The 26786-nt window shown below is 46.5% G+C and overlaps 3 protein-coding genes across 6 annotated transcripts; 2 read left to right on the top strand and 1 right to left on the bottom strand.

Moving 5' to 3' along the window:
* The first annotated feature begins 8085 nt into the window (after positions 1–8085).
* On the top strand, positions 8086–9627 carry ATP5MF (ATP synthase membrane subunit f). Its single transcript, XM_090023450.1, has 4 exons — positions 8086–8226; positions 8305–8412; positions 8853–8969; positions 9440–9627. The coding sequence occupies exons 1-4, from the start codon at positions 8211–8213 to the stop codon at positions 9466–9468; spliced, it is 270 nt and encodes an 89-aa protein (XP_089879576.1). The 5' UTR covers positions 8086–8210; the 3' UTR covers positions 9469–9627.
* A 1968-nt stretch (positions 9628–11595) lies between these two features.
* CPSF4 (cleavage and polyadenylation specific factor 4) lies at positions 11596–19781 on the bottom strand. Of its 3 annotated transcripts, none has more exons than XM_090023447.1 (8): positions 19609–19781; positions 17471–17521; positions 16731–16883; positions 15896–15991; positions 15640–15733; positions 14601–14673; positions 13825–13995; positions 11596–12957 (listed from the first exon to the last, which is right to left on the bottom strand). In XM_090023447.1, the coding sequence occupies exons 1-8, from the start codon at positions 19709–19711 to the stop codon at positions 12889–12891; spliced, it is 810 nt and encodes a 269-aa protein (XP_089879573.1). In that variant the 5' UTR covers positions 19712–19781; the 3' UTR covers positions 11596–12888. The 3 variants fall into 3 exon arrangements, with proteins under 3 accessions (XP_089879573.1, XP_089879574.1, XP_089879575.1); XM_090023448.1 differs by having other exon boundaries at positions 13825–13920; XM_090023449.1 differs by having other exon boundaries at positions 13825–13917.
* A 123-nt stretch (positions 19782–19904) lies between these two features.
* On the top strand, positions 19905–26446 carry PTCD1 (pentatricopeptide repeat domain 1). 2 transcript variants are annotated; one of them, XM_090023439.1, is made up of 8 exons: positions 19905–20235; positions 22483–22623; positions 22872–23090; positions 23711–23812; positions 24077–24832; positions 24947–25063; positions 25587–25769; positions 26083–26446. In XM_090023439.1, exons 1-8 carry the CDS (start codon positions 19918–19920, stop codon positions 26263–26265), a joined length of 2019 nt encoding a protein of 672 aa, XP_089879565.1. In that variant the 5' UTR covers positions 19905–19917; the 3' UTR covers positions 26266–26446. The 2 variants fall into 2 exon arrangements, with proteins under 2 accessions (XP_089879565.1, XP_089879566.1); XM_090023440.1 differs by lacking the exon at positions 26083–26446 and having other exon boundaries at positions 25411–25729.
* Positions 26447–26786: the final 340 nt, after the last annotated feature.

Below are 26786 nucleotides of genomic sequence, written 5' to 3'. Positions count from 1 at the left end.
GCCTGCAACACAGGACTTAGGTGACTTAGCTCTGATCCAGCTAGCTTAAGTACCCATAGCAGAGAAGCTGGGGAAGCAGGGACTTGAGGTACTACCCACACCAATGGTCCCAAGGGGTTTTGTATAGCCCATTCTGAGGCCTGAGTATGCCCCAGCTACGTGAACTAAAGCTAGGGAAGACATGCACATACACTTCCAAGTGCAGTACATACATCCTTGCTGTCCATATTGCAAAGTAGCACTACCCCAAGCTGTCAAACCACTGTTGATTGTAGCAGTGGATAAAGTGATATATATCATATAAGGAGTGCTCATATGTCTCCTACCTACCTTAATTCATTACTGTTGGCCAAATATTTTGTGGCTCTCAGATGGAAGGAGCTAGGGAAAGGCAAAAGGAGAAAAGAAAGTGCAGATCCTTGGCAGATTGGTTTGATTATGCAGATGCTTTGCTGCACAACATTACCATACGATGCTTCACACTCCTCTAAAACTTACCTCCCAAGAATCTGACTCTGCCAGTTGTAAATAATTAAAACCTTACAACTCCTCTCTCACGGAGATAAGGAAAACAGACAGTTCAATTAATCCGTTATTGAAATGCAGCGACTACCGGGGTAGAACTGAGCCATGTTTCAGCAGCATGTAACAACGCTAAGACACGGGCTGAGAAACATACTCCTCAAATGAAAGCATCAGGGTGATCGATAAACTGCTACAATTTGGTGTTGACAGCACAGGCCATTTCATCACAGGTTAACCCCAACTTGTGCATAAAGTAAATTTTTAATAACCGCAGGCAGCTACGTCTCATTTGGAAGGACATCACCTCCAACAGCCGAGCAGCCCCTGTCCCCATAGCTGTCTCAGAGACAAGAGTGCCACCTACTGAGTTGCCAGTACTCCCTAAAGGTCAATCTGAAATGTTGCTGTTCCTGCCCCCAACTCCCGGTCTCTCACATTTCCAAACAGCCTCACTTTGTGAAGTAAAAAAGGAAGGAAGAGAGCCCATGTGAGGAACCTGAGTGACAGTTCAGTCATATATCTGAAATCCTCCCCCACTTGTAAAAATGTAGAGACTAAATATCATACAAAAAACTAGAACTTTTGGTTCCAAAATTATACCTTTTATTATACCAACTGGAAAATGACAAGAAAATTGTCCTTTTCTGCAAGCTTTCAGGATCAAAGTCCCTTCATCAGGCTCTGGGAAAAGTGTAGATGGTACAAGATGGTAAAAAGTCCTCATAGGTAGGAAATAAACTTCATTTTTGCACAGAGGGAGCTGAAGATGGAAGTCTGTCCCTCTGGGTCCATGAGAGTGTCTTTGTGAGCTGTGTTGAGTAGTTCTTTGATGTGTTGTTCAGGTAGAATTCCTTCTCTGGAGGTGTCAGATGGCAGGCAGGGAAGTAAAAAAGCTTCCTTGTTGTTCTGCAGAGAAGTTTAAAATCCTAAATCAGCTAAAATTCGGCATCTTCCATGTTTCAGGGGTGTACTTGGTAGCCATGTTGGCCTGAGACAAAAAGACATACAAAAAACTAGAACTCTTGGTTCCAAAATGATACCTTTTATTAGACCAACTGGAAAAAGGCAAGAAAATTGTCCTTTTCTGGAAGCTTTCGGGATCAAAGTCCCTTCGTCAGGCTCTGGGGTGAAAAGTATCCCTGCCTGCTAGGTGGAAGACTGAGATGAAGGAAAAGGTCCATGCATGCAAAAAATTATGTGTATAGATATGCTGTGCCAAACACACACAGAGGAAAGAGAGGGGAGAGGAGTAGGAATGGAGCCTGTTAGAAGTCTACACAACTCTACCCATCAAATGAACAAAAGCATCCATCAATCCTGTGATAAAGAAAAATGTGTGTATACAGCATTGTCCATAGAAAGGGAGAGACATGATCTAACTATCTGAGCATTAAAACCAGGAACATCTGGGTTCTGCTCAGCCCTGATACTGCCTCCACTTCTGTCTTGGGCACATCTCATGACGCCTTTGTCTGAATTTGTGCATCTATAAATTAGGTGATCTTAGCTGTGAGGGTCAATTAGGTAATGCCTATATAACACTATGTAAGTGCTAAGTATTAACAAGACAAAGAGGGGGAGGGAGGAGAAGAAAGGAGCAAGAACCATTTCAAGTTTGGAAAAAATGTCAACTGGTTCAGAGATGGCACCAAACAGTGGGACTCTGGTTTCTTCTCCAGACCTTTCCCACCCCCTGTGAGGCCCAGCAGTACAAGTCTCATGGTGGGAAGCTCTCTTTTATTCAGGCAGTCACCAGTTCTTCCCCAATGGCTGTGTCTCTGTTTACTTCTTGGCCTGAAAAAATAGGGTTTTAACACTCTCCGTTTTAATTTTAATGAGGGGGAGAACACAATTTGCAGCTGAAGTGGCTGTGGTCAAAGCTATACCAGAGTGGAAACCCCTGCTGTGCCAGCAATTTTACCTGATAATGTCTGCTTCACTTTTGTGAGTGTTTTACTTAGCATAATTTATTTTATTATGTTTTAATAAAGCTGCACTAGGAACATGAAATGGCTCCCCCATGCATGGGTGTCAGACAAACTGCAGTTAACAAAGCTGAGACAATGGGGCATGTCCCACAGAAACCAGAGCCAGACAGAGGCCAAGGGAACAGGTCCCGAAGCACAGACAGGAATCCACCCAGAAACCTTAAATATCAGTGCTTTGGTTTCCCCACCTCTAAAATGAGGGTCATAGCATTAATTTACACTCTTTTTCCTGGGTAAAATTAGGGTGGTTGAATGTTTGAGGTGCTTTGAAGGAATAAAGAAATATGCAAGTGCTGAACAATTAATGAATGATAGTGTCCTCCTTTGAAAAGTGCTTTGAGAATGACTGATGAAAACAGCTATATAAGAACAGAGGGGGGTGCAGTCCAATCTATCTACACTTATAGCTTAATTCTCTGAACTTTTACTGGTAGAACATTCCCTCAATTTTTTTCAAAGCAGTGAGAATTCACCATTATAGCTGCAGGCCTATTGTCCTGAAGAAGTCTGACCATAGAGAAGACTCCAGATTCAACTCCTGACAATCCCTCCAGGCCTGCTCAGGACCTGTGTGACTCCTGTCCTGAGGATCATACTATTTTGCTGAATCAGACTGGAATCTGTGCTGCAGTTTACACACCCTTCAGCAGTACCAGAGAACCGAGCTTGTCTTCTCAGAACCAGGATGGAAGATAACACCAAGGGAGTTGTCATCTGGGAAGCTTGCAGATCAAAGGCAGAGCATTCCCCCGCTTCTCCGCTACCAGACTGTTTATGCAGTCTGAAAACAAGAAATTAGCTCAGGTGATCTGGAGCCTCAAGGTGCCCTTCTACTTCTCAGCTTTCAGATATATTTTAAACCCTGGTCCATTCCTTTCTGCTTCAGTGTAAGAGGGATAGTAAAACATTTGGGTTCAGTGAGAGTGAAAAGAGGCAGGAAGGGATTTGTGGGGTTCAGTATAATATCTACCCACTCATGATGTTTCTGCATCATTTGGATCAGTGGGTGCTTTGTCCCTGGGTGCAGAATTTCAGCGGATGCAGGATCAGCCTCTCAGTCCTCCTCTCTCTGTCTACAAAACTTTTCTTTTCTCTTCAGCCCAAGGCTAACCTTCCGCGTAAAGCACATTATAATATTGCGCTCCAAGCATGCTGCAGAAAAAAAAAAGGAAAGATGTATAGTATTTGCAAAATACTTTGGAAATGTGAATACTGACAACTACTATTTTCTCTATGCATTTTACTAGTAAAATAGCTTCATATTTCCTAGAGGGCCTCAGAGAAATGAAGGAAAGCCTCAGGGTAGCACTTCAGTAGGTTTTTATTGTTTTAGTTTGTGTGGAACCTTATTGAAGCTGGTAGGTTTAACTGCTGTAAGACAGCTGGAGGAGGCAGCTAAGCACATGCTTCCAGATTGTCCAGAGGCAAATCAAAGCTGCTCATGAATTTAAATGCTCCTGGCACGGAGGACTTTGGCTGGGTGATGTTTAGGACAAGGTGTGTGTGAAAGTACAGGAGAAAAAGGGGCAGCATGCTGAAAGATAGAGGGGCAGCTTCAGCATAGGCCACAAAAACACTGGCCTGAAGCTCTAGGATAAGCATAGAGAAGGACGTTTTGGTTTTGGGGTGCTGGCTGAAAGAGGCTATGGGCTGTGTTCAAGGAAACAGTCTCTGGTTGTTTGAGTTCTTTGTTCAAAAAAGCAAGGCTTTGTATCTTCTGTTAAATAAACAACTGCATCATATATGTCCACCTCAATCACCAAGGTCTCCACTTGAAAAGAATAACCTACAGGACCCTAAATTTTGACTCACCACTTGGGTCAAATAGGGTAACATTTTGTAGCACAGAACCACAACACAGATTCACATCAGTTAACTACTAGTTTTGCGTAGGATTGAAATGCTATTAAGACAAAAATCTATCCTCTCTCTTACCCTACAAGAGGATGGATAGCTCAGGTCAAGGTTAAAACTACTGCAGTTTAAATGGGCCTGACTGGAGGCATAAAAACGGTTTTCCATTTCATGCCTACCAATTCTTTAACTTCCACAAGCCCCACGTTATCTGCTCTGAACAGTGCTATGCACTTTTTCACACTGAAAGGGGGATTAATTGAGATTAGGGCCTCAATTACTTTTTGCAATTATTTCTTATGCAAATTATCCTTACTCACATAAGTAGTCCAATTTAAGACAACAAGAAGATTTACATGAGTAAGAGAAGCAGTACAGAGCCATATTATAGTAATACAAGGAAAAGGCCATATACCAGTTCATCAGGGGACACTTTTGCAATAAGAAAAATTACCGGTAAACACAATAATAAAATAAAGCCTAATTTAATAAAGGGTTTTTAAACTCATTTAACAAAAGATCAGGTAGGAATAATTTCTTCAAATGACTGGGCACACTACATTTTCCTAATACCAGCTCCTACTAATAACTAAAAAGACAGAGAAATAACTGGCATTAATCTATTCCTTCTTTTTACATAAGGGAGGAAGTATTCTTCTATGTTTAGAAACTGATTTAAGTAAAATATAAACTAATCATCTAGAATGCCCTGAGAACAAGATGTATTAGTCTGCAGAAGAGTATTCCTGAGAGTAAATGATAGAAGACCCTTTTTCTCAAATCATTTAATGATAAATAATACAAAGCACTGGAGATTATAATGTAAGAATCGTGCTGAGGATGGAGTGAGGAGACAGGCTATATGATCTAAGAAATTAGAGATTACAGAGATCTATGATGCAGTATTTATGTATGAGCCCTGTGGGCCTCCTTCACTGTTCTTAATTTAGTCTTCATTATCCCTGATCTGGTGTAATAGTCCTCTACAGGAATGGAGATTAATGTCTAACAAATCTTGAGCCTCTCCTGGCACTTCAGAGGCATCAACAGCCTCTGTTTACTGCCATATCATTTTGCCTTGCACGTTTAGTACAATGAACAACAAACCCTAATATATATGTATTACAGACCTGATGTCTGCCTTTTTAAAGCCTCTAGAGGTCAGGTTATTCTAATGCTCGTTTCCAGCAGAAGTGGTTCCCCTAAACAAGACTGACACCTGCTGGGGTTTTCTGCTTTTTGAAACCATCCTTCACTTGATCTTAGCTGGTTTCTCAGAATCCTTTTGTTCTGCAAACTGTGGCATCTTTGCTGCCCCATTCACAGATGCACAGCAGGCAAAGCTCATTTAAAAACATGAAACAAATCTGGCTGCTGTGACAGAATTTACATTCAGGTCTGTCATTGTCCAGATAGTCTAATATGGTTTGAAGCAGTCAGGACTTGTAGTAGAGATGATATCTTTTATTAGACCAACAAGATTTTTGCACAAAAAAAATCTGCATATTGACTACTATGAGTCCTGACTGCTTTTTCCTTTAGACCAATATGGCTACAACCTGGATACCTGACTAATAGATTTGTACTTTCCAAGATGAAAAGAACATATTTGTGTTTCAACCACAAACTGAGTGATCCTCCTGGGGGCGGCTATCCAATGGGGTAAGGTAAAGTGGGACAGTCTGTGTTTGGAGCACGTTTTCTAGTCCCCTCCTCATGCAGGGTGAGCAGAGGGGATCCTAAAAAGGACTGCTCAGTCACAATCGCAGCTGCTGAATCCCCTCCTGTCCCATACCAAGGGTGAAGTGATCATAGCACGACCACCACCAGCCGGCATACAGATCCATGACTAGGGACTCCTGGCAATCACTTTGTCTGTCCCAACACTGACAAGTGCAAGGTGCTGCACCTGGGGAGGAAGAACCAGCACCATTCCCAGAGGCTGGGGAACTCCCTTCTCGTCAGTACAGAGGCAGAAAAGGATCTTGGAGTCATCATTGATGCCAAGGTGAACATGGGCCGGCAGCGTGGGGATGCAGTCAGGAAGGCCAACTGCACCTTGTCATGCATCCACAGATGCATCTCGAGCAGGTCCAGGGAGGTGATCCTCCCCCTCTATGCGGCACTGGTCAGGCCGCAGCTGGAGTACTGCATCCAGTTCTGGGTGCCGCACTTCAGGAGGGATGTGGACAGCATGGAGAGGGTCCAGAGGAGGCCACTCGCATGATCGGGGGGGCAACAGGGCAGGCCCTACAAGGAGAGGTGACGGGACCTGAACCTGTTCGGCCTCCACAAGAGAAGGCTGAGGGGGGATCTAATGGCCTGTTACAAACTAGTCAGAGGGGACCAGCAAGCACTGGGGGAGTCCCTGGTCCCCCGAGCACTACCAGGAATGACCAGGAATCATGGTCACAAGCTGGCAGAGAGTAGATACAGGCTGGATATCAGGAGGTGCTACTTCACAGTCAGGGCGGCTAGGATCTGGAACCAACTTCCAAGAGTAGTGCTGGCTCCTACCCTGGCAGTCTTTAAGAGGAGGCTTGACAATCACCTTGAGGGGTCATTTGACCCCTCAACTCTTTCCTGCCGTGGCAGGGGGTCAGACTCAATGATCTGCTCAGGTCCCTTCCGACCCTACAAACTATGAAATTATGCTGCCACTCCTCCACTGCTGCAGGATTTTGCAGAAGTTATGGGTATTGGTACCGATTCTCATAGCAAGTGCTGGACCAGTGGGGGAAGCCTGCACATGGGGGGTTTTTTATGTAAGGAGGCCATTGCGCATCAATCACCACATGGATCTTGGCAGAGGAGAAACCTGTGTCTGGTGGCAAGGACGTCCAAGACAACTGGGGTTCCTCTTCCACTGCAGCCCCATCCACCGGCACAGCCGTGAAGTATGCCTTCTGCATCCATCTGCCCCACCACTGAGGTCTCCGTGTTGGGTTGGGTTGGACTTATTTTCATCCGACACCTCACCTTTGACTTGACCGTCATGGGTGCCCTTACTGGGAGTACAAGACTCCCAGTGGTTACGGTGGCCAACTTTGACTGAAGCTCTTCCAAATTCCCCACCCCCCCAATGTCACATCATGAATCATCCCGTTCAACCTGTTCACAGCATCCGATAGTCCAATTCTGGCAGACACCAAGCCGATCCGGGAGGGTGTGAAATCCTACCAAATGTTGTTTGTAGGGCCATTGGTTCGCACAAATCCTCTCCACCCCATCAAGGTGGCGGCGTGTGGGGAGATATTTATGGAAGCGACGAGGGGCGCTCATCATCGCGAGGTGCAGATCCTCCTCGCGCAGCTTTGCCCATGAAGCTATCCTCCCCCCCTTGTCCTCTTCTGTAGTAGCTGGCAGCATCTCCTCACGTCGCCTGCTCTGTGAGAAGGCGGGAAGAGATTGACATGCAAACACATTGTGACGTGCAAACACACTAAGGGATGACGACAGGCCCACACTTGTGGTATGGTGACAAGAAGGTGCAAAGGGAGGGACCTCTCTCTTCCCCTCAATTTGATGACCCAAAGCCCTGGAGGGGCCTCACTCCTCCCCTCCATTTGCAACCCGTCCGAAGCCCTGGAGACCACTTGTGAAGGACGAGGGGGCGAGGGGAAGGCGACGGCCCATCAGCGCAGCCAATCAGACGACACCGCCAGACGTCATCTCTCCGCGCCGCCGCGCCAATTGATAACGTATGAGCACCAGAGGGGTAAAGCCCTTGAGGATGGGGCTCCGCCTCGTCTGTGCCGCAGATTGCCCCGCCCACGCGTTTCCGGGTGGAGGGAACTTTCTCCCGTCAGCCCTCGCGCGCGGGGCACCTCTGGCAGCGGCAAGATGGCGGACAAGCCGGGTGAGTGTGGCAAGCCTGGGAGGTGAGCGGGCGGCCCTCCTCTCCTGGGCAGCTGGTGACCCCCCTCGTCTGTCGTAGTTCCCCTGAAGAACACGCGGCTGCTGGACGTGAAGCTGGGGCAGGTGCCGGCCTGGGTGGCGGCGCGGGACTACAGCCTGAGCGGGGTGATAGGGGCCGTGCAGAGAGGTGAGCGTAAAATTTAGTAACGGGTTTTTTTGGCAGGGATGAAGCCGTTTCTAAATGCTTGACCTCCCCTTGTCTTAAGACATATAAGACTTTGGGTGCCCTAAAATTACTGCATGTGCCCCCTGTCGCGCCTCCCCCCGGTGCCCGCCAGCGGTTGGGGAGTCCAAAACGCCGGTGTTGGAGGGAAGTGCCGGATCCACCCGACTGGCAGGCAGATCCCAAGTCGTCCCCTGGCTCCATACCCCACGTGTGTTTAAGATGGATGCTGATTTTTGGAGCTTGGGTTGCCTCCTAATAGTTGTCTTTCATTCAGGAAAAAGTTTGTCTGGGCCTTGCGTTTTTCTTGCGGCTCTTCTCTGAGTCTGGTGGTGGCACAGGAAGTTGCTGCACGTGACCGTGCCAGTCCCTGGCTGCCAAGGAAATAATTCTTGTCTGTTTAGGTTATGACAGCTTCTGTAATAAGTACATCAATGTGAAGAAGGGGGGCTTGGCTGGTTTTACCATGGTGCTTGCTGGCTACGTTCTCATGAGCTACATGGCAAACTACGACCACCTGAGTGAGTACAAGCTGATTCTGTATCATTGAGCACAACTGTTCGGGTGCTGCTTGGAGTGAAAAAACAAACAAACCAACCCTACTGTCTCTTCAGTAATAGTGTAATTAATGGTCTAATTTATGAATCCGGGGTGATGCCACACATATAATGGGAGTTCGTGGGACTGAGAAATGAGGCTTGGAGATTTTTAACAGTGCGCACCTTCTGCTATTTTGTGACATGGACCTAAATCCATTAACTTCCATGGAAAATGGGCATAATACTAGAGTACCTGGCAAGGAAGTTACAAAGATAAATGAAGCATGTGAACTGCTCAGGTTATTGCTGTCTTTTTGATAGTGAGAACAAAGCTTATCTGGCTGCCTCTTACATCTAAGGAGACTCTGCACTGCATAAAATTCTTGACTTCAAAGGGGGTCCTTCAAACATAACTACTGACTGATTCTGTTACTCCTTTTACTTTGATGTAGAGCATGACCGTTGGAGAAAGTATCACTGAAACACAAGCCTACTGAAGAAAGCCTGGTTGCAGTCCTGGACTTTGACTCGGCTACTAGAACAACTTTCTGAACGAAGGCATTTATGCTGTTTGCACCGAATTCTGCATTGTTATAATGCCAGGCAGACTATGACCAATAAAAAAAGTGGATATATTTAAGTTTTAATGTAACAGACTTTTCTTAATATTGCATAAATTGTAGGTTCTGGTGTTAAAAACACTCTCTAAGAGACTTTTCCCCCTTCACCATGTAGGAAAAACCTTTATAACCTCTTCTCATTGCCATTTAACAGTCTTCAACCATGTACTCTCACAAGCCAAGCTCAGATAAGATTAACCTTCATTTTAACTGGATGAGTTCTGAGGCTCTCTCTGCTTTAATAATCCCTCTACTGCAAGTTAACCAGAACAGATATTGGTACAGATATTGCTAGTCTGATTTTCAGAGTGTGAGTGAAGTGACAGTTCTGCTTGAAGATGTTAATATCAGTCTCTTAAACTCCAAACCAAAGCAGTTTCCCTGTTTAGAGGACCAAGTTGGTCCTCCTTTAGTTTAAAACAGTTCAAGATGTAAGATCAGTGATTGGGCTGGTCTGCAGACGTATGTTGCTTGTGTCACTACTCCTTAAGGACAAATGTACATCCCCGCCCTCCATTATGAAACTCCTTTTTCTTTAACAAGAAAGAAAAGCAAATGATTGAAAGTGGATGTGACATTAATTTGAAGATGGGTGAAATAAACATATGGAGGGGAGAGAAGAAACGAGGTTCTCCTCCAAAACTTCCTTGCTGTTCTAATGCAAAATATGCTGATAAGGAACACAGGAAGGGTGGTCATAAAGCATACCTAGGATATATGCACAGCCTTGGCAAGTGATGGTAACAAGTGGCATCATAGTCTTCACCAGGGTGTCAAGGTTCATGACAGAAATTAGCTCCATAGCTTGAAGGGAAAAGAGCCTGTGTGTCAGGGCATCTTTGGTGCCTACCACTTTAAGGGCTTGAGCAGGCTGCAGATCAGCCTGCAGGTTGGACCAGACCCAATCAGGAGTCTCACATGGTACCCAGGAGACTGCCTGATTTGTGTAGAGCTAGGCAATTAGGGTATAAGACAGGCCCTGAAAGCAAAGCCTGGCAGTTGCAGCTGGAGAGCCAAAGGGTGAACACATCTCCCAGCTGGAGTACTGCTGCTCCAGCAGATCTGGTGGCCATCTATAAACTTACTGGGGGGGGGACCAGCAGGGAATGAGAGAGTCCATGTTCCCCTGAGCACTACCAGGAGCAACTAGGAATAACAGCCACAAGTTGAGAGTAGGTTCAAGCTAGACATCAGGAAGCACTACTTCAGTCAGGGTGGCTAGGATCTGGAACCAACTTTCAAGGGAAGTGGTGGTTGTTCCTACCCTGGGGGACTTCAAAAGGAGGCTAAATAATCACCTAGCCGGGGTCATTTGACCCCAGTATTCTTTCCTGCCCATGTCAGGGGGTCGGACTTGATGATCTGCTCAGGTCCCTTCCGACCCGACCAACCATGAAACTGAAATGATTTATGCCTATGTTACAACTATGCATGCACTTACTTGGGGGAGGGGGAGAGAAGACAAATCCTGTAGTCTGCTTCAGACTTGTCAAGATTCAGGCTGCCTCAATCTGTACCTGGTTTATGAAGACAATCTAGGCACTGCAAGGAAAACCAAGCCTTGTTTAAGGGAACAGATAATGGCATAGTTGTAAATTGGGTTCTACTAAGAACTCTTAAGATGGGGCCCTGATGAGGACATACAGGTGCTGTTCAGAAGCTGTGGAAAGCTACATTTGCTGGCTTAGAATAATGTTACATACACATACTAACCAAATGCAAGAACAAGGTTCTCTAGCCCCATCCATCCAAATACAGCTGCAGTTAGTTATATGTAGCAGCCATGTATTGAACACACCAGTAAATTCAGCTGTTCAGACTTCAGCAGACAGCTGTCTTGATATCCATGTCATGAAGAATGCCACTGACCTTCAGTGGTCTGCTTGTAGTTTCAATCATGGTGTGTCAATGTGAATATCCCTCTGTATACAAAAAGGAGGGGGCTCCATTAACTACAGTTCTCTTTCTTTATAAAATGAATGGACATATTTTAAAAAGTTTTTTTTTAATTGGCTCCATAAAAAGTCCTGTGCAGTCATTTAAACGAATACAGAGCTCCTGTCATGGTCATCTATAGGCACATGTTACCCTGTTTCTGAAACATGACACACTTGAGTTTCACAGCCAACTTTGAGTACATTTCAATTAAAACAAAGAAGAATGCATAAAGGCAACTAGGCAAATGACAGAAGTTTGAGAATTGATAAGGCTCACATTCTAGATGCATTATTTTTAATTCACATTTTGTTGTTGACCCTTTAAAAATTCTCTCACAAAATCAACAGATTTCTGCTGGCAGGAATATGTTCTACAAAGATGCTCTTGCACTTGCACCCAAATTTAAAAGCAACATCCTACAAGAAAATATTGCTCCAGTTCGTGTTTTAATCACTTGGGAAGATACTTCGTGCAACATGACTGCTAAGTGTGGGGAGGCCAAGTTACAGTGCAAAAAAACCAGCTACCTTCAATTGCTGGCTATCTGAACACCATTATATCATTAAAGCTACTTCTGCTTTGACCTTGGACCCCAGTTGGCTGAAAGTGGTGAGCACAGACTGATTTTTTAGCAACCAAAGCTTGTGTGATTTTAGAGGTGTCAATTCATTTACCTCACAGTTTTCACATATAAGGACCAACCTCTCATCCTGCAATGATGTGAAGGGGAACCACTGCTGGCAGGGGTGCACAAATCTAATGCAAGGTGGGCAAATACATTACATCATGGCACTTAACACATGACATATTAAGTGAGCTAACAGGACATGGTTAAAACTCACTGATCATCTCAGACTGGACATAGAAACACAAGTTGCCTTTGAAGACCTGCAGGTCACAATTTTCCTCTCCAAAAGGTGAAGGAGATTCACGTGCTAGTTCTTCCATTCAGTCTTCCTCCTTGAACCAGAATCACTGAAAGGCTGGAAGCTTCCCAGAGGGTAATACCAGCAGGAAAATATTGGAGAGAGAAACACTGGAGCAAGATGTGCATTGTGCCGAATGCTGCGTTGCTCAGGTTTGCATATCTATTTGTCATTAGATATGATCTTACCAGGCTCCATGAAAGTGGGTGGAGACCGAAATCTATTTAAAAAAAAAGGTTAAAACATAAAAAAATTGTGGGCAAATACAAAAGTTGCTTATCGGCAGCCAGCCTCTGACTAGGTCTTTCAACAATGGTGTTAAAAAAACAAAACAAACCAATCAATAGTTCAAGGTATAGTGCAAGGCAGAAACCTTTCCTCAGTATAAAGAGTCCCCTTGCACTCTCCTTTAGACTGTCACTGTCCACTGAGAAAGGCTAGATGTCCTTTGGTGCATCTGTTGGCGTAATGTCCTTTTTCACCACACTGGAGGGGGGAAAAAAGGGAAAAGCTTATATTCTGTAGGCAGCTTTTAAGTAACTGCTCAGAAACTTAATAGGCCACAGTTTTATTTTGAAACTCTGTCATTCATACCAGACAGTATTCAATGTAGAGCAATGTGTCCTGTCTCACAAATGATACTGCCCCAGCTGCTTACTGCTCAACCAAATGTTATGACAAGGACCAAAACATGTCTCCATGTTGGGATGTACATGTGAATCAAGACAAGAGGATTTGATTTCACTGGGAAGCTGCCTTGCTAGGAACTATAAGTCTGGGCTGGGCAGTGCATCTGTGTGTGTATCTTGCCATGCAGCTTGGCAGGAAGGAGGTGTGCTATGACAGAAGAATCTTTACTCTTTCTGCAATAGCACTGTGTATATTCAGTTTCCATCCATTGTGAGGCTCTGTCACATAGCAGCAGGGCAATATTATTCAAAGGAGGGCATCTGGACTCCTTTGTTTGCTCTTGAAACTAACCATGCACGTCTATCTGCTGCTGTGGTAGTCTCTTCTGTAATTACCAGGTGGACAAAGCCCATTGGTGCACTACCAGCTGATCACAGCTCATTCATGGGCTAGTAACCTGGTAATCCAGAGGCTCCAAATTTCTTACCAACATCCTTCAACTCAGCTGCAGGCACTGCAGCACATATATTCAATACATTCCTTTACCAGGTCAAAGCTTCTTAGGAGGTTCTGCTGTTCCAACACCTCAACTGTGTGCCTTTACTGTGATCTGCTCCAAGTTAGAGTGATGGGATTCGTGACTAGCAGCATGAAAGATGCACAATTTAGTTGAAGCGAATGACACTTTACACTTTTCAAACTCAAACCCAGCTTGCAAATTACCTTGTAACAGGTGACCTGCTCCAGCGGCCGGGGACCTCTGTTCCCCGCATTGTTGTTTTGAGACTGCATGACTCCGATGACTTGTGGGGTCCTCTGCTGGTTGGGAGAAGAGTTCTGACTCGTTAACTGGATCAAGGATGATGACCTTTGTAATGGCGGATTGTTATTTTGCTGGGAGGGAAAAGAACACCCCACAGATTGAATAATAAATTTTCCTAGAAGTGGATTTCGATGGTTATCTGCCAGCTGAAAACTGGAGATGAAAGTGCAGGAATACTAGCCTACATGAGGCCTGATCTAACAGCCAAGCTTTCCTCCAAAAACAGCTGCAGAGTTGGGCTCAACTGCCAAAAACAAGCATTGTTAACTCTGTGACAGGAGTCAAATTTTTTTTTTTTAATCAACCTGATAGATTGTTTAGAACATAAAAACCCCTCCAACATATGAGATGCTATAGTGTATAAAAGGTTGTGTTACGTGACTTGCACCTCACATTGCAACACAAGTGACCTTAGGACTCATGCTCAGAGAAGCAGGGAGAAGGAGAAAACAACTCCAGAACGAAGGTGGCAGCAATCTGCTGGGCCAAGTAAAAGAAGAATGGACTTTTCCCCTTTTACAGGTGTTTGCATTAGGCTGCACAATGAGATCCAAGAAGTCCTGATGTCCCATTTCTGTTTTGACGGGTAAACCATGCATCCTTCTTTGAAAACTATTACATCAGGCTGCGTGGAGAGTGGGGTGTCTGTAGGCAGGGGAAGTGGGGAAAGCTGTACCTTTTGCTGTGTTTGCGTTGGCTGGGGCAGTGGCGGTTGTTCTGTTGTTCCCATAGGCAGTTCAAATCGAGGGCTGGTTTATTCGTACACAGAGAGAAAAATACAAACAGAGACGTGAGACTGGAATCCAAGACTGGTATTTCTCACCAGTGCAGCACTACCTGAACCAAGCACTCCAGGGGCAACTCTAGAAGTAGCGTGTTTAGGTCAGTAGTTATTTAGGTCAGTGGTTTTCAACTTTTTTCATTTTTGGACCCCTAAAAAATGTTGAATGCAGGTGCAGACCCATTGGAAATTAGAAATGGAGGTGCGGACCCCTCTGAATTATAAGTGTGGGTATTCACATACTTTTGATTGATCATAGTCAATCTTTTGCGGATCCCTTAGACAGAGTCTGTGGACCACCAGGAGTCCGCGGACCACAGGTTGAAAACCACTGATTTAGGTGGTCTATTTGTGGACAGAGACAATCTGCCGCCTTACATTCAGGTGAGCTTTAAACTGACATGACAGCAGTCCATAAAATGTGCAGCAGAGAAGCACTCTGGGAGAAATATTCATGGAACCTTAGTAAATATCCACATAACTACAATTCCCTTAATCTGACATTGAGGAAAGATGAATCAAAGTCCATACCAGCTTTAACTGAATGAACTTGCTCTCATTCCCAAAGATTAAGAAAATACTATTAAATAAAAATTTTCAGCAACAGTCATTAAAAAAGAAACAATGTGCCTAGAGCCAAAGACTAGATCAGCTATTACCATTAAAATGCTTGTATAAAATACCCCGACACACTGATGGGTTTTTTTATACCTCCACAAGGAACATCAATATGATTTGCCAAACTCTCTTCAGTCATTCTGACTCCAAGCCAACTGCCTTTCTAAGAAGCAAACTCTAGTGTGACAGTACCTCAGCCAATATGCAGTTACTTCATCGTCATGCTAATGAACACAACTGTAGATCAGACAAATCTACTATGCAGCTGATCAAAAAGAAATTTAAGATGACAGAACAAAGTCTGGAATATACTCACTGCATGAATTTGCAAGTGGGACCCTCTGGACAGAATCCCACCAGGTAATTCACACAAATGACCCGTCGAGTGTGTCGATGTCTGCAGAGGGGACCTGCAATATAAACCTTAAGAGATAATATTTCATATACAGACAACTCAACCCTGTCAATAGGAGGGATTATAGGTAGTGGCTCATGCAAGGGCAAAACAGTATATCAAGAGTCTTCCCGCAACTCTGAAAGCCACCCATGCAGCAAGTGTGCCCTATACATACCATGTTTGCAGAAGCCTCTGTCATACCAAGGACAGTCTTTGATTTTAGACTCTGGGTCAATATGCAAGAAAGGACATTCCTTGTTACTGCATTCCCCTGTAGCAAAGCAAGATACGCTCCTTAGGAAGTGGAACAGATGTGAGGAAGAACGCCCTCCCGAAACTACGTAGGTTATCTAATCCAGAATTGGTCTGAATTTTCACCTTGACAAATAAATATTCACCTAGGATTTGTAACACCCTACCAGGCAGTTCACTTAGATATGCATTTAATAATAAAGTACAAAGAAAAGCCAAAGAATGGAGAAACAAATTACACAATAACATCTGATCCAAGGACACCTCTGGAACACTTATGTTTCTTACAGCAAGATGCTTCAATATGTCAATTTAAGTTTATCTAGATACTAAGTGAGAAAGCAGGTGCATCTACATTTCTGTACGACTATCCCTCTGCTACTCATCACCTCACCAAAAATTAATTCAGAAATTGATCCCCACTCAACTCGGATCAAAAGTCAGCTTGTGTCCAAAATCCATGGAAGTCATGGAACAAAGCATTCAAAACTCCAAGACTGAACACGCTCTGAAAGAAAAGTGTTAAAATGGACGAAGAGATAAGTAACTAAAATACTGCAAGGGACTGAACAGATCTGGTAAATTATAATTGAAGAGCAGGTTAACTGTAATTTAAATTACAATTTAATACCAGCAGCAGACACAGAACTAATCTGTTCATAAGACAGACGTGACACAAATGCATACATGTTCCCTCTGACCTCCCAGGTTCCCCATCTCATTCTGGAAAGTCAACCAGAAGCGACAATACCCCCTACCGAATTTGGAGTAAAAATAACACTCCGGCATCTTGGTCATGTCATATTCATGCAGGAACTCGCACTGGTCTCCCTTTTTGCACAGCCCTCGCAGCCAGTGTTTGCAAACGACTGTCTTTTCCCCGCTGATGTGTCGGAAGGGGCACATGCCTCCTGCAGGTGGGGACAAATAGAAAAAAAAAACAGTTTTTTCATGCCGGGCACGTTGTACACATGAACAAGGCAGCAACAATCCTTTGCTTTCATCTTGGAGACGCAGAAGACTTTATATTTTTATATTAATTTACCACTGAAGTGCAGATGAAAGATAATAAACCAAAAGCCCTGGACGTGAAAATTCTCCCGTATCCGAGGAGCCCAAGCCCCAGATCCTTTGCTTGGTAGCACAGTTCCTAATATAGTCCAAACCAGCCAAATGTTTCATGTGTAATCAGTTCAGTCAGTTCATTCACCAGCCACATTATAGAATCCAACTGTTACCCTCAGAGATACAAGTTGCCCCCTCCCCATGCTCCATTCCCTAACCCAGGAGCGGGCAATTATTTTGGGCAGAGGGCCGCTTACTGAGTTTCAGCAAGCCATCGAGGGCCACACAGAATGGCCTGGCGGGCCGCATCCAGCCCTCAGGCCGCATTTTGACCATCCCTGCCCTAACCTCTTTAGTATGATTTAGGCACTGGAGTTCTCAGCTAGCAGGCACCTTTGAGTCAGAACAGAGCTAGACTGGGAATGTTACTTGCCTTTTCCGCAGGCAGCTTTTAAAAAAAATTCACAGACGGCAGCCCCGGATTCTGTGGAGGGAAAAAACAAACACACAATGAAAGTTTGTCAAACTTTCCAGCCACTCCCTTCCCCATGGAGATGGGTTGGCTCTCAAAAAAAAAGCAGAAAACCTATTTTTATTCTGTGTTTCTACAGCATCCAGAACCATGGTATCCTGATGGTTAAGACGGGTCTTCCCAAGTATTTGAACCCTCGCTTAACAAACCATATGTCAATACACCTTTAGAAGTCTGACGGTGCTGGGGACAGCTATGACTTCTAGAGGCAAGTCTCATAACACCCCCTCCACCCGTGTCAGTCCTTCTCAAGCAGGGATGTGCACACTGAACTAAGCCTCATAACACCCCTGCAAGGTAATCAAGCTGACTCCCCATCCTTTAATGTCATACCCAGTTGTGTTCCTAGCTTTGTGTATCCAGCAATAATGAGTTAAACACTGCCTTCAAGCACAAGCCAGGCAAAGGCTCAAACACTCCAGCGTAAACACATTACACAGAATGGGGCATGTTGGCCCAGTCTCCCCTTGAAGCCATGCCTGGGCCAGGCAACGCTCAGGGCAGGTGGTGGCGGCACTGGGAGGGAGGCTACAAAGGGGCTGCAGCCACCCCAAAATTCACCGTAGCCCCCCACAAACACACCTGCCAGTGCCACCACCAGCAGCATGGCCCAACCCCCACCAGGAAGAGCTCAGCACCGCCCCGGCTCCAGCCCACAGCAGCAGCCCACCCCGCACAGATACAGCGGGTACATGCCCTCCCAGGGGGTGAGCCCTCCCACTCTAGGACGAGCCGCGGCTCCATCCTGCGCCCACCTTGCCGCAGCTGGGCAGCGCATCAGGCAGAAAAAAGCCGATTCCTGATACAGTCAATTTTCTTTATACTGGTGCGGATCTGATGTCAGACCGATGCATCAGTACACCTCTCAAGGGAAAGCCAAGTCCAAGCTGATCCCTAAATACGCCTGGGTTTGTGAAAGCTCAGGCTCTCTCTCTCCATATATATATCTTTAATCTATTGTAACACGTGTAACAGCAGGTGAAACCAGGGGGCAAGCTGCAGCACTGCAATGTCTGTATAAGGGCCACTGAACTTCTTTTGTTGCTTTGAGCACCGGTGCCTCCTCCTGGTTTGATTCTGTGCCCGCACCAGCTCCTCCAGTTCACATGCTTGTACGATGACCCTGAGGTCATCTCACTCTTTTTGTCTTTGTATGGCTGCAGCCCAATGTCTCTTAGCAGCTGGGCAAGCTGCACTGAGGCATCCTGCCATCTTTGTAACATATTCAGATAAACCAGCGGTTCCCAATCTGTGATACAGGTACCACCAGTGGTACACAGACAACCTGTCAGTGGTACATATTAACAGATTTATTATAGCCACTTCATATGAGAAAAATATTTGCTGGTGGTACTTCAGGCTGTATCATTTTAAATTGGTGATGCGCAACGCGTCACATTTTGGGAACCGCTGACATAGATTATTACATTCTTCTGATCGGTTTCCTCGAGCTCGACAAATCTCCAACCCGCACAACACCACAGCCCGTAGAGCACAGGATCAGAGAGAAGTCAGGCTGGAGGGGGCTGGCCCCGGCCCCAGCCCCTCAGGCATGCAGGGGGATGCCGGGAGGCAGAGGGGCTGCTCCTTGGCGGCGCCTCTGCGCAGCCCCAAGGTCCCTCAGGCTGGAGGTCCCCTGCTCAACTAGGCCAACCTGAGGCACGATCGTCAAGCACCCCGCACGATCCAGCAGACCTGCCGGACATCCTGCTGCTACGAACTGCTGCCAACGCGGGCACGAGAAATGCTCCGCTACGGAGGAAAGCAAGCCCCACCCCACCCCCAAGTCTGCGCTAATGTGACGGGTGGGGGCCGGGGGGAAGGAAATTCCTTCCCAACCCCAAACACAGCGGCTGCTCGGACCCAAGCAGAGAGGCCGGGCCACGGAGGGGGGGAACTAGCGGAGATGCCCTCCGGCCTCGTGGGCAGGCGACGCCTCCACACCCTGCACGAGGGGGAAGGTGCCCCATAGCTGGAGGGCGGGGCCTCCCCTCGCCCCGCCCCACTGGTGACGTACCACCCCCCTCTCCCCCACGCACTGTCCATGCCGGGGAAGGGCAGGGGCTGCGCGCCCAGCTGCTGCTCCACCGCCATCTCCAGGTCGAACTTGATGTGGTCCACGCTGGCGATAAGCTCCTGCATCCTGGCGGTGGAGAGACACGCCGCCGCCAACCGCCCGCCCGCCCGCGGGATGCCGGGAGCACGCCCTCTGCCCTCTGACCCCTGCCCCCTGCCCCGCCGCGGGGCCTCCCGGCATGCCGCGCGCCGCGCCACCTGCGCCAATGGCGAGCGAGCTGCGGAGGCCCCGCCCCCTGCCCTGCGCCGCGCGGAGCATGCTGGGAGCCAACATGGCGCTGCGGTTGCAGTCGCACCTGCGGCTGCTCCGGCCCCTGCTCAGCGGCGCCTCCGCGCTGCCGCGGGCCCTGAGCGCGCTGCGGCCGGGCGGGGCCGGGGAGGCAGCGGCGGAGGGCGGCGGGGAGGCGGAAGAAGACTTCGGGGCGCTGTCCAGCCGCTTCTCGTCCCGCTTCTTCTACCGCAAGGCGCGGCCGATGCTGCGAGACGAGGCGGAGGACGTGGAGGAGCCCAAACAGAGGCGCTGGCGCGGCCCTCACAATACGCCGCGCTGGTACTTCCTGCGGTGCCAAGCGCTGCTCCGCCAGGGCCAGGTCCGTGTGCCGGGGGGTCGGGGGGAGGGGAAGGACAAAGCGTCCGCTGAGATGATGGAGCTCGGGGGCGGTCCTGCTTGGAGCAGTGGGTTGGACCCCCGCCTTCCTCCCCTCGTTTTCCGTGGAGGGAGGTCCCTCTGCTGCGACACTGGCCTGTCGCCTCCAGAAGGAAGTGTGGGGTCGTGCTCTGCTCTGCATGGGGGAGATGGCTGCTGGAGGGCTGGGTCCCATTCTGGGCATTGCGCTTTCACAAGGACAGGGACACGCTTGAGAGAGTCCAAAGAAGAGTCGCCCGGATGATCAGAGACTTGCACACCCAGCCATGTGAGGAAAGGCCGAGGGACCTGGGACTCTCCAGCTGGAGGAAAAGAAGGCTGAGAAGGGACCTGGTAGCAGCATACCGCTACTCTAGGGGAGGATGTGAAGGGCTTGATGAGCAACCGTGCACCAGGGCACCCGAGGAGAAAACCGGGAGTAATGGCCACAAACACCTGGCTCAACATTAGAAAAAAGTCTTCATTGCTAGGGTGTCCAGACTGGAATAAGCTTCCTCCGGAGGTGGTGCAATCGCCTACCCTGGAAGAGGAGACTGGATAGTCACCTAGCTGGGGTCACCAGTTACCTTTCCTGCCTGGTGCAGTGGGCTGCACCCGATGATCTTCCAGCCTTTACAATCAATGAATCGTTGTCACCAGCGCTTGTCGACAGCCTGCGGCTGTGCCTGATGCAAGTGCTGAGAGCCACAGGCTCCTCCACAGCTCTGAGATCCCGTGTTGCGCAGCCCCGCGCAGCAGCTTGTCATCGTGACTGTCGGCCTCTATGCTCAGCTGAGCCTTTTGTTGCCAAACTTGCTTTGAAAAACATATATAAAATAGAGAAGGTAGCTTAAAAAATGAAGGGTGTGAAATACTCACAGCATTTTGCTAGTGGGATGCTTCTAGTCGGAAGTAATGGGCTGTACAGGTACTCGTCACTTAACGTTGCCTCAGTTAATATTGTTTCGTTATTATGTTGCTGATCTACTCGAGAACGTACTTGTTTAAAGTCACGCAATGTTCAGTTATAATGTTGTTTGGCTGCTGCCTGCTAATAGGTAACTACTGTGACGTAATTGGATTCGCTTAACGTCGTTTTGCTTAAAGTTGCATTTTTCAAGAACATAACAACGATGTTAAGCGGGGATTAGCTGTATTTATCTACTGTAATGGGCTTGATGTGCCCTCCAAGATGCCAAGCTGCACAACAGGAATGAAAACGCACCCCGAGCAGCTCAGACCACTTGTAAACACGGAGCACCCACTCAGACCATCGGCACAGTCCTACAGGAAACAATGCAGTGTGGAAAAAGACCTGTAAGGCACATTGGAAGCTGCTGTCTTTGTCCTTGAGAAGGAAGCTGAAGGTCTGTGCAGTAACAACATGGCCGCCTTCTCCTCAAGCAAACAGTGCATAGAGAAAGTTGGGTAGTTGCTATAATAGCCTGTTGGCAGCAAATTGCTGTGTTGAAAGTGCTGTCCAAGGGGCTGGGCAATGGAATAATTTCCTGGAGAATTACTTGCAGCCAACATGAAAGACTGGAGAGATTCAAGTACTGAAGCAGAGGGATGGCTGCAGAAAGACAGTTGATTGCTACTCCAGTCTCAGACGTCAAGGGAGCCAGGCTGCTGCCACGCATCTATGCTGGTAGCAGAGGATGCTGTTGGCCTCACAGTAAGCATTATTAAATGATTGTCAAGCCATTCATTGTGGCTGACAAGGATGTAACATCAGTGCTGAATGTTCGGCGTGATGCCAAGGCTGAATGGGGATTACTGGTATCCTGTCATAGGCTCAGACGCTCCTGGAAGTCGCAGGAAATGTGATGTTTTCATAGTATTTGCCTTAAGCCATTGGCAAAGGTCTGAAGAACAAGCCTGTCACAGTCTTTTGTTACTGTCCCGATGGAAGTCATTGTGGTGTGTGGCAAGAGCAGTCACTTCCTTATTCCTCTTCAAGTTGGCATAAGCCTGGAGTTCAGCAAAGTCCCTGAGAAAGGAAGGGGAGGACTTTGGATCTCTCTGGCCCCTCTGAGCCGAAGGGATTTGATTCCTTTAACTCAATAAGAAATTAATGGAGAAGGAGGGAGCATCCTGATGCAAAAACCAAATAGTCCCCCTCCATATTCCATATGTGCATGTATGCCTGTTTCACTGAATGTTAAATAATGGCTTTCATTACCACCTGCCTTTTTTGTCTCTTCCTCTGTAGCTGGCTGAGGCCCTACAGCTGTTTGAGGTACAGATGCTGAAAGAGGAGCGCTTGCGGCCTGAGGAGATGAACTACACTGTTCTGATCGGGGGCTGTGGCAGGGTCGGCTATGTGAAGAAGGCATTCCAGCTTTACAATGATGTAAATATTATAAAGTATGACTCTCTGTGTTCAGTCCCAAAACAAAAGCTTATTTTAGAAAAGATGACTCACAAAAGCCCTTCAAATGGTGCTTTAACTGTTCGTGGAGGCATATCAGTATAGAACTCAAGTATTTGCTGCAACATCATTCTGTAGGGCCTATATAATTTAACAGCTTTTCCAAGGAGCCAATTTGTCAATGTTAAGCAATAAGAAATATCCTTTCTTTCACTTTTTCTCTGAGGTAGATGAAGAAGCGGGGTTTAGTCCCTACGGGTCCCACGTATACAGCCCTGTTCAATGCCTGTGCTGAATCACCCTGGAAAGATTCGGGCCTGCAGAGTGCCCTCAAGCTATGGGAAGAACTAAAGAGGAAAAATCTGGAGATGAATCTGATAACCTACCACTCGCTGCTGAAAGCTTGTGCCATCTGCTCAGATCTCAGGTTATGCTTCACTGTACTCAAGGTAAATAGCAGGTTGTGGTGTGACACAGCCCTCCTCCTCCATTCAAAGCTTGCTTTGCAGCCTGGTTGTAATACTGCCGTGTTACATTGTTTTTAAACTGAGGAGGTAGCTTTAAATTCCAGGTTTCTTGTGTTTGCATCCAGGGTTTTGTGTAATGAAACTGGGTAACTAAATATTTGATTTAACAGGACCTGATAAGCCTAAACTTTAGAGACCAGTTTGAAACTCTTCCCTTGAGTAGTTATTGCTACAACTGTGGTAGTGCTGAAAGTTATGTAACACTCAAGGGTATGGGGGGGGGTCCCCTTTACAAACAGTGTATTTATATATAGCTGTTGTTTTGCTCCTTTTCTACCCACTCTACCCCCATACAAAGAATTCCTTGTACTGTCCTCAGTAGTTCCCTCACAGAGAATATGCTACTGGAGTAGCTGTCAGCTGTCTTTCTGCAGCCATTATTTTGCTTCAGTACTTGAACTCCTCCAGCCTTTCATGTTTGCTGCAGGTAATTCTTCAGGCAATGATTCCATTGCCCAGCCTGATGGAGAACACTTTCAGTATAAGAGTTAGCTGCAAGCAGGCTGCCCTGGTAACTAACCCACTTTCTCTTTCTCCTCTAGGAAATTGTGGATAAAGGTCACGTTATCACTGCAGAGACTTTCAGCTTCCTTCTTATGGGCTGCATAAAGGACAAAGAGAACGGCTTCCGATATGCTTTGCAGGTATTTTTCCACACAGCATTGTTTCCTGTAGGATTGTGCTGATGGTCTGGGTGAGTGCTTAGTGTTTAGAAGTGGTCTGAGCTGCTTGTGGTGAGTCTTCATTCCTGTTGTGCAGCTGGGTATCTTGGGTATGTTGAGTCCATTACAGTAGATAAATATGGCCAATTACTTCTAACTAGAAACATCGCGCTAGCTAAATACTGTGGGTGTTTCATGTACCTCATATTTAAGCTTCTTTCTCTCTCTCCTTTTTTGTCAAAACAGGTTTGGCAACAAATGAGACAGCTGGGCATAAAGGCTAATAGTTCCATCTACAACCTAATGCTCCGTGCTGCACGGGATTGTGCAATAGGTGATCTGGCCCTGGCCTCTCATCTGTTGCTGAGACCCACAGAGGAGAACTCATCTCTCTCAAAGCTCACGTTGGGTCAGAAAAAGAAGAAAGCAGCCAGTGAAACTGCTGCACAGCTGGATGTGGAAACCATGGAAAAACAACTGTTTTGGGGAAATTCCAGACAGCCTGAGGAACAGTCAGTCAGCCAGGAAGACAGAGTTGTGGGCAAGAATCAGGCCAGGATGGGAACTGTACAGGCTGCTGCAAACAATGAGAGAGTAGAACATAGCATAGCTGGGGACTTGGTGGTCTTTGACAGGAATCAAACTGTTTCAGACCAACCTTCAGCAAACCGTGGTCACGATTTGGAACTGCCTTACAGCCCACCCAACTTATTGGACTCAAAAATCTCTAAGAATGTGGTTTCTTTAGGGGCAGTAGCTACGCCTTTCGACAGATTGGCTTTGATGGGAAACATGGAAGGGTTCTTGAATAAAATGAAAGAGGACAATGTGGCACCTGATATTAGAACTTTTACACTGTTGGCTGAGCTTGTGGAACCTCTGAGCCAGTCAGAATCTTCTTTGCTGACAGTCCTGGATGAATATAAAGTGCCAGTAGATCTGACTTTCTTTAATACTTTACTGAGAAAGAAAAGTAAATTGGGAGACCTAGAAGGTGCAAAGGTAAGAGCCCCTAAATGACTGTACTGAGACTTAATCTGCATATAAGTGTTTGCTGCTTTTTAATCTTAGGTGAGACCAACCCTCCACTCTGGAATGTCTGGATTTCTGTTGCAGGGTCTGCTGTCAGTTCTAGTGAAGAGGGGACTATCACCCAATCTACATACTTTTTGTAACTTGGCAATTGCCTGCTGGAAGGAGAAAGATGGACTGCAGTTACTCTCCGATATGAAGGTAAAATCTATCTATGAGCTCCAGGAAGTTTAGTGACAGCCAGAGCTCAGGAAATGTTACTCTCCTGAGATGGGAGTCACCTTCAGAGTTCCTTCAGTCAGTGATCCTGTTGTCTTCTATACCAGTGTCTACTTTGGGCTCAAATAACTGACCAAAGGAGTTTAGATCTCTTGTGGCACCATACTCCTAGACTAGTGCAGGGGGGAGTGGGAAAGAGAATCTGATTGTTGGAGTAAGCACAAAGACTACAGGAAAGGCAGTTGCGTTTATTGTGCAGTGGACCCTTCCTCTTGTCCCCAGCAGGTCTGGGATCCATAAGGAAACACCTCTTATTTGTATGTTTACAGGGAGGAGCAGGGTGAGACCAATTACACTTCAACTCTCTTACTCCTGGCCATCGCTGAGGTCACACTATAACAGCAGCCTAAGATCCACCTCTGCAGGTTATTGCGTTGCTCATGCAGGGTGTCCCAAGGAGATCAGTGGACACGTTCAAACACTTAATGTTGGTGTGTTTTTTCAGAGGTCTAGGATAACTCCCAACGCCAACATCTATAGTACCCTCATCAATGTGGCTGTGAAGCAGTTGAACTACACTTACCTTAAACAGATCCTGCAAGACATGAGAAGGAACCAGGCGTCTCCCAATGACGTTATCATAAAACAGCTGGAGTTTGCAGCTCAGTACCCACCTTCATTTGACAGGGTAGGTAACACGGGCATTCAAGATCAAGGCTAAAAAACAGGTATTATCATGTGGAGGGGTACTGGTGAGACTAGATGCTGCTTTGGTGGGGAACGTATTGTACACATATAGTACATAGCAGGAGGCTGCATTTAAGTGCTTGCTACTAGGCTCTAAATCTCCCTTGTAATGGTCATTTCAAAGATGCATTAAACTAGATTGGCTACTTCTTGGTATATTGGCCTGTCTATGTAGCAGTCTTTCTTTTCCCAGCATGTAAAATCAAAGCAGGCTACAGCAACTCTAATTTGTCCCCTTGTGTTTTTATTTGCAGTACAAGTCAAAGAACAACTATCTGGATAAGATTGATGGTTTCCGTGGCTACTATACCTGGTGGCTTAAAGTAATGACAGCAGAGGAGACTCCACACCCATGGGCAAAATACAGAACAGCTAAACCTTCCTCAGACAAAGTCAGCACAGAGGATGTGCAGACCCAGGACAAGCCAAATCAGTAGCAGGAGGGAGCAAGTTAGTCAGATTCCATATGTGGAAAATACCACTTCAGATACTGGAGCTACTTGAAGGCTGTTCTGAAGTACAATGCAGCCTGCTAAAGATGTTGAGAACCCAGGAAGTGTTATGTGTGTGTATTTTGACTGCTTAATAAAATACCTTATTTTGAGGGAACGAGTTGAAGACACTGCCTAATATTGTATAGCTGTCTTCCTGGTAAAACTTCCTTAAGTGTCAAGCTTCTGAAAGGAGGTAGCTTCAATTACTAAACATCTTGGCAAATGAACTGCAGAGGTAGGTCACTGCATGGGATTCTACTGTGTTTCACCTGTTTTTACCCTGCTGGGCACTACTTATGCAAAACAGCATGTAGACTCTTGCACAAAGCAGGTAACTGAAGTGGGGAACTTGTTGCCACAAATTGTGGAAGCTGACAGCTGAACCGGAGTCAAAAAAGGACTGTGTCTTAATAGTTACTGAGCATGGGAGTTAAGGGCACAGCCCGTGAATCAGAATTTCCTGG

Source organism: Crocodylus siamensis, chromosome 12 (assembly GCF_052110815.1).
Source record: "Crocodylus siamensis isolate JL-2025a chromosome 12, ASM5211081v1, whole genome shotgun sequence".
NCBI classification, from domain to species: Eukaryota; Metazoa; Chordata; order Crocodylia; family Crocodylidae; genus Crocodylus; species Crocodylus siamensis.
Note: the sequence above shows the minus strand (reverse complement) of the source record. Positions and strands in the feature narration are given on the sequence as shown.

Coding starts and splice junctions, on each gene's coding strand:
- CPSF4 (XM_090023447.1), bottom strand. CDS start 19,711: ATGCAGGAGCTTATCGCCAGCGTGGACCACATCAAGTTCGACCTGGAG. Junction 16,884..17,470: donor AAAAGCTGCCTGCGGAAAAG/GCAAGTAACATT, acceptor CCCCACCTGCAG/GAGGCATGTGCCCCTTCCGA. Junction 13,996..14,600: donor CAACGCAAACACAGCAAAAG/GTACAGCTTTCC, acceptor TTTCCCTCCCAG/CAAAATAACAATCCGCCATT.
- PTCD1 (XM_090023439.1), top strand. CDS start 19,918: ATGGCGCTGCGGTTGCAGTCGCACCTGCGGCTGCTCCGGCCCCTGCTC. Junction 22,624..22,871: donor CATTCCAGCTTTACAATGAT/GTAAATATTATA, acceptor TCTCTGAGGTAG/ATGAAGAAGCGGGGTTTAGT. Junction 25,770..26,082: donor ACCCACCTTCATTTGACAGG/GTAGGTAACACG, acceptor TTTTATTTGCAG/TACAAGTCAAAGAACAACTA.
- ATP5MF (XM_090023450.1), top strand. Junction 8,413..8,852: donor GATAGGGGCCGTGCAGAGAG/GTGAGCGTAAAA, acceptor TTGTCTGTTTAG/GTTATGACAGCTTCTGTAAT. Junction 8,970..9,439: donor GGCAAACTACGACCACCTGA/GTGAGTACAAGC, acceptor ACTTTGATGTAG/AGCATGACCGTTGGAGAAAG.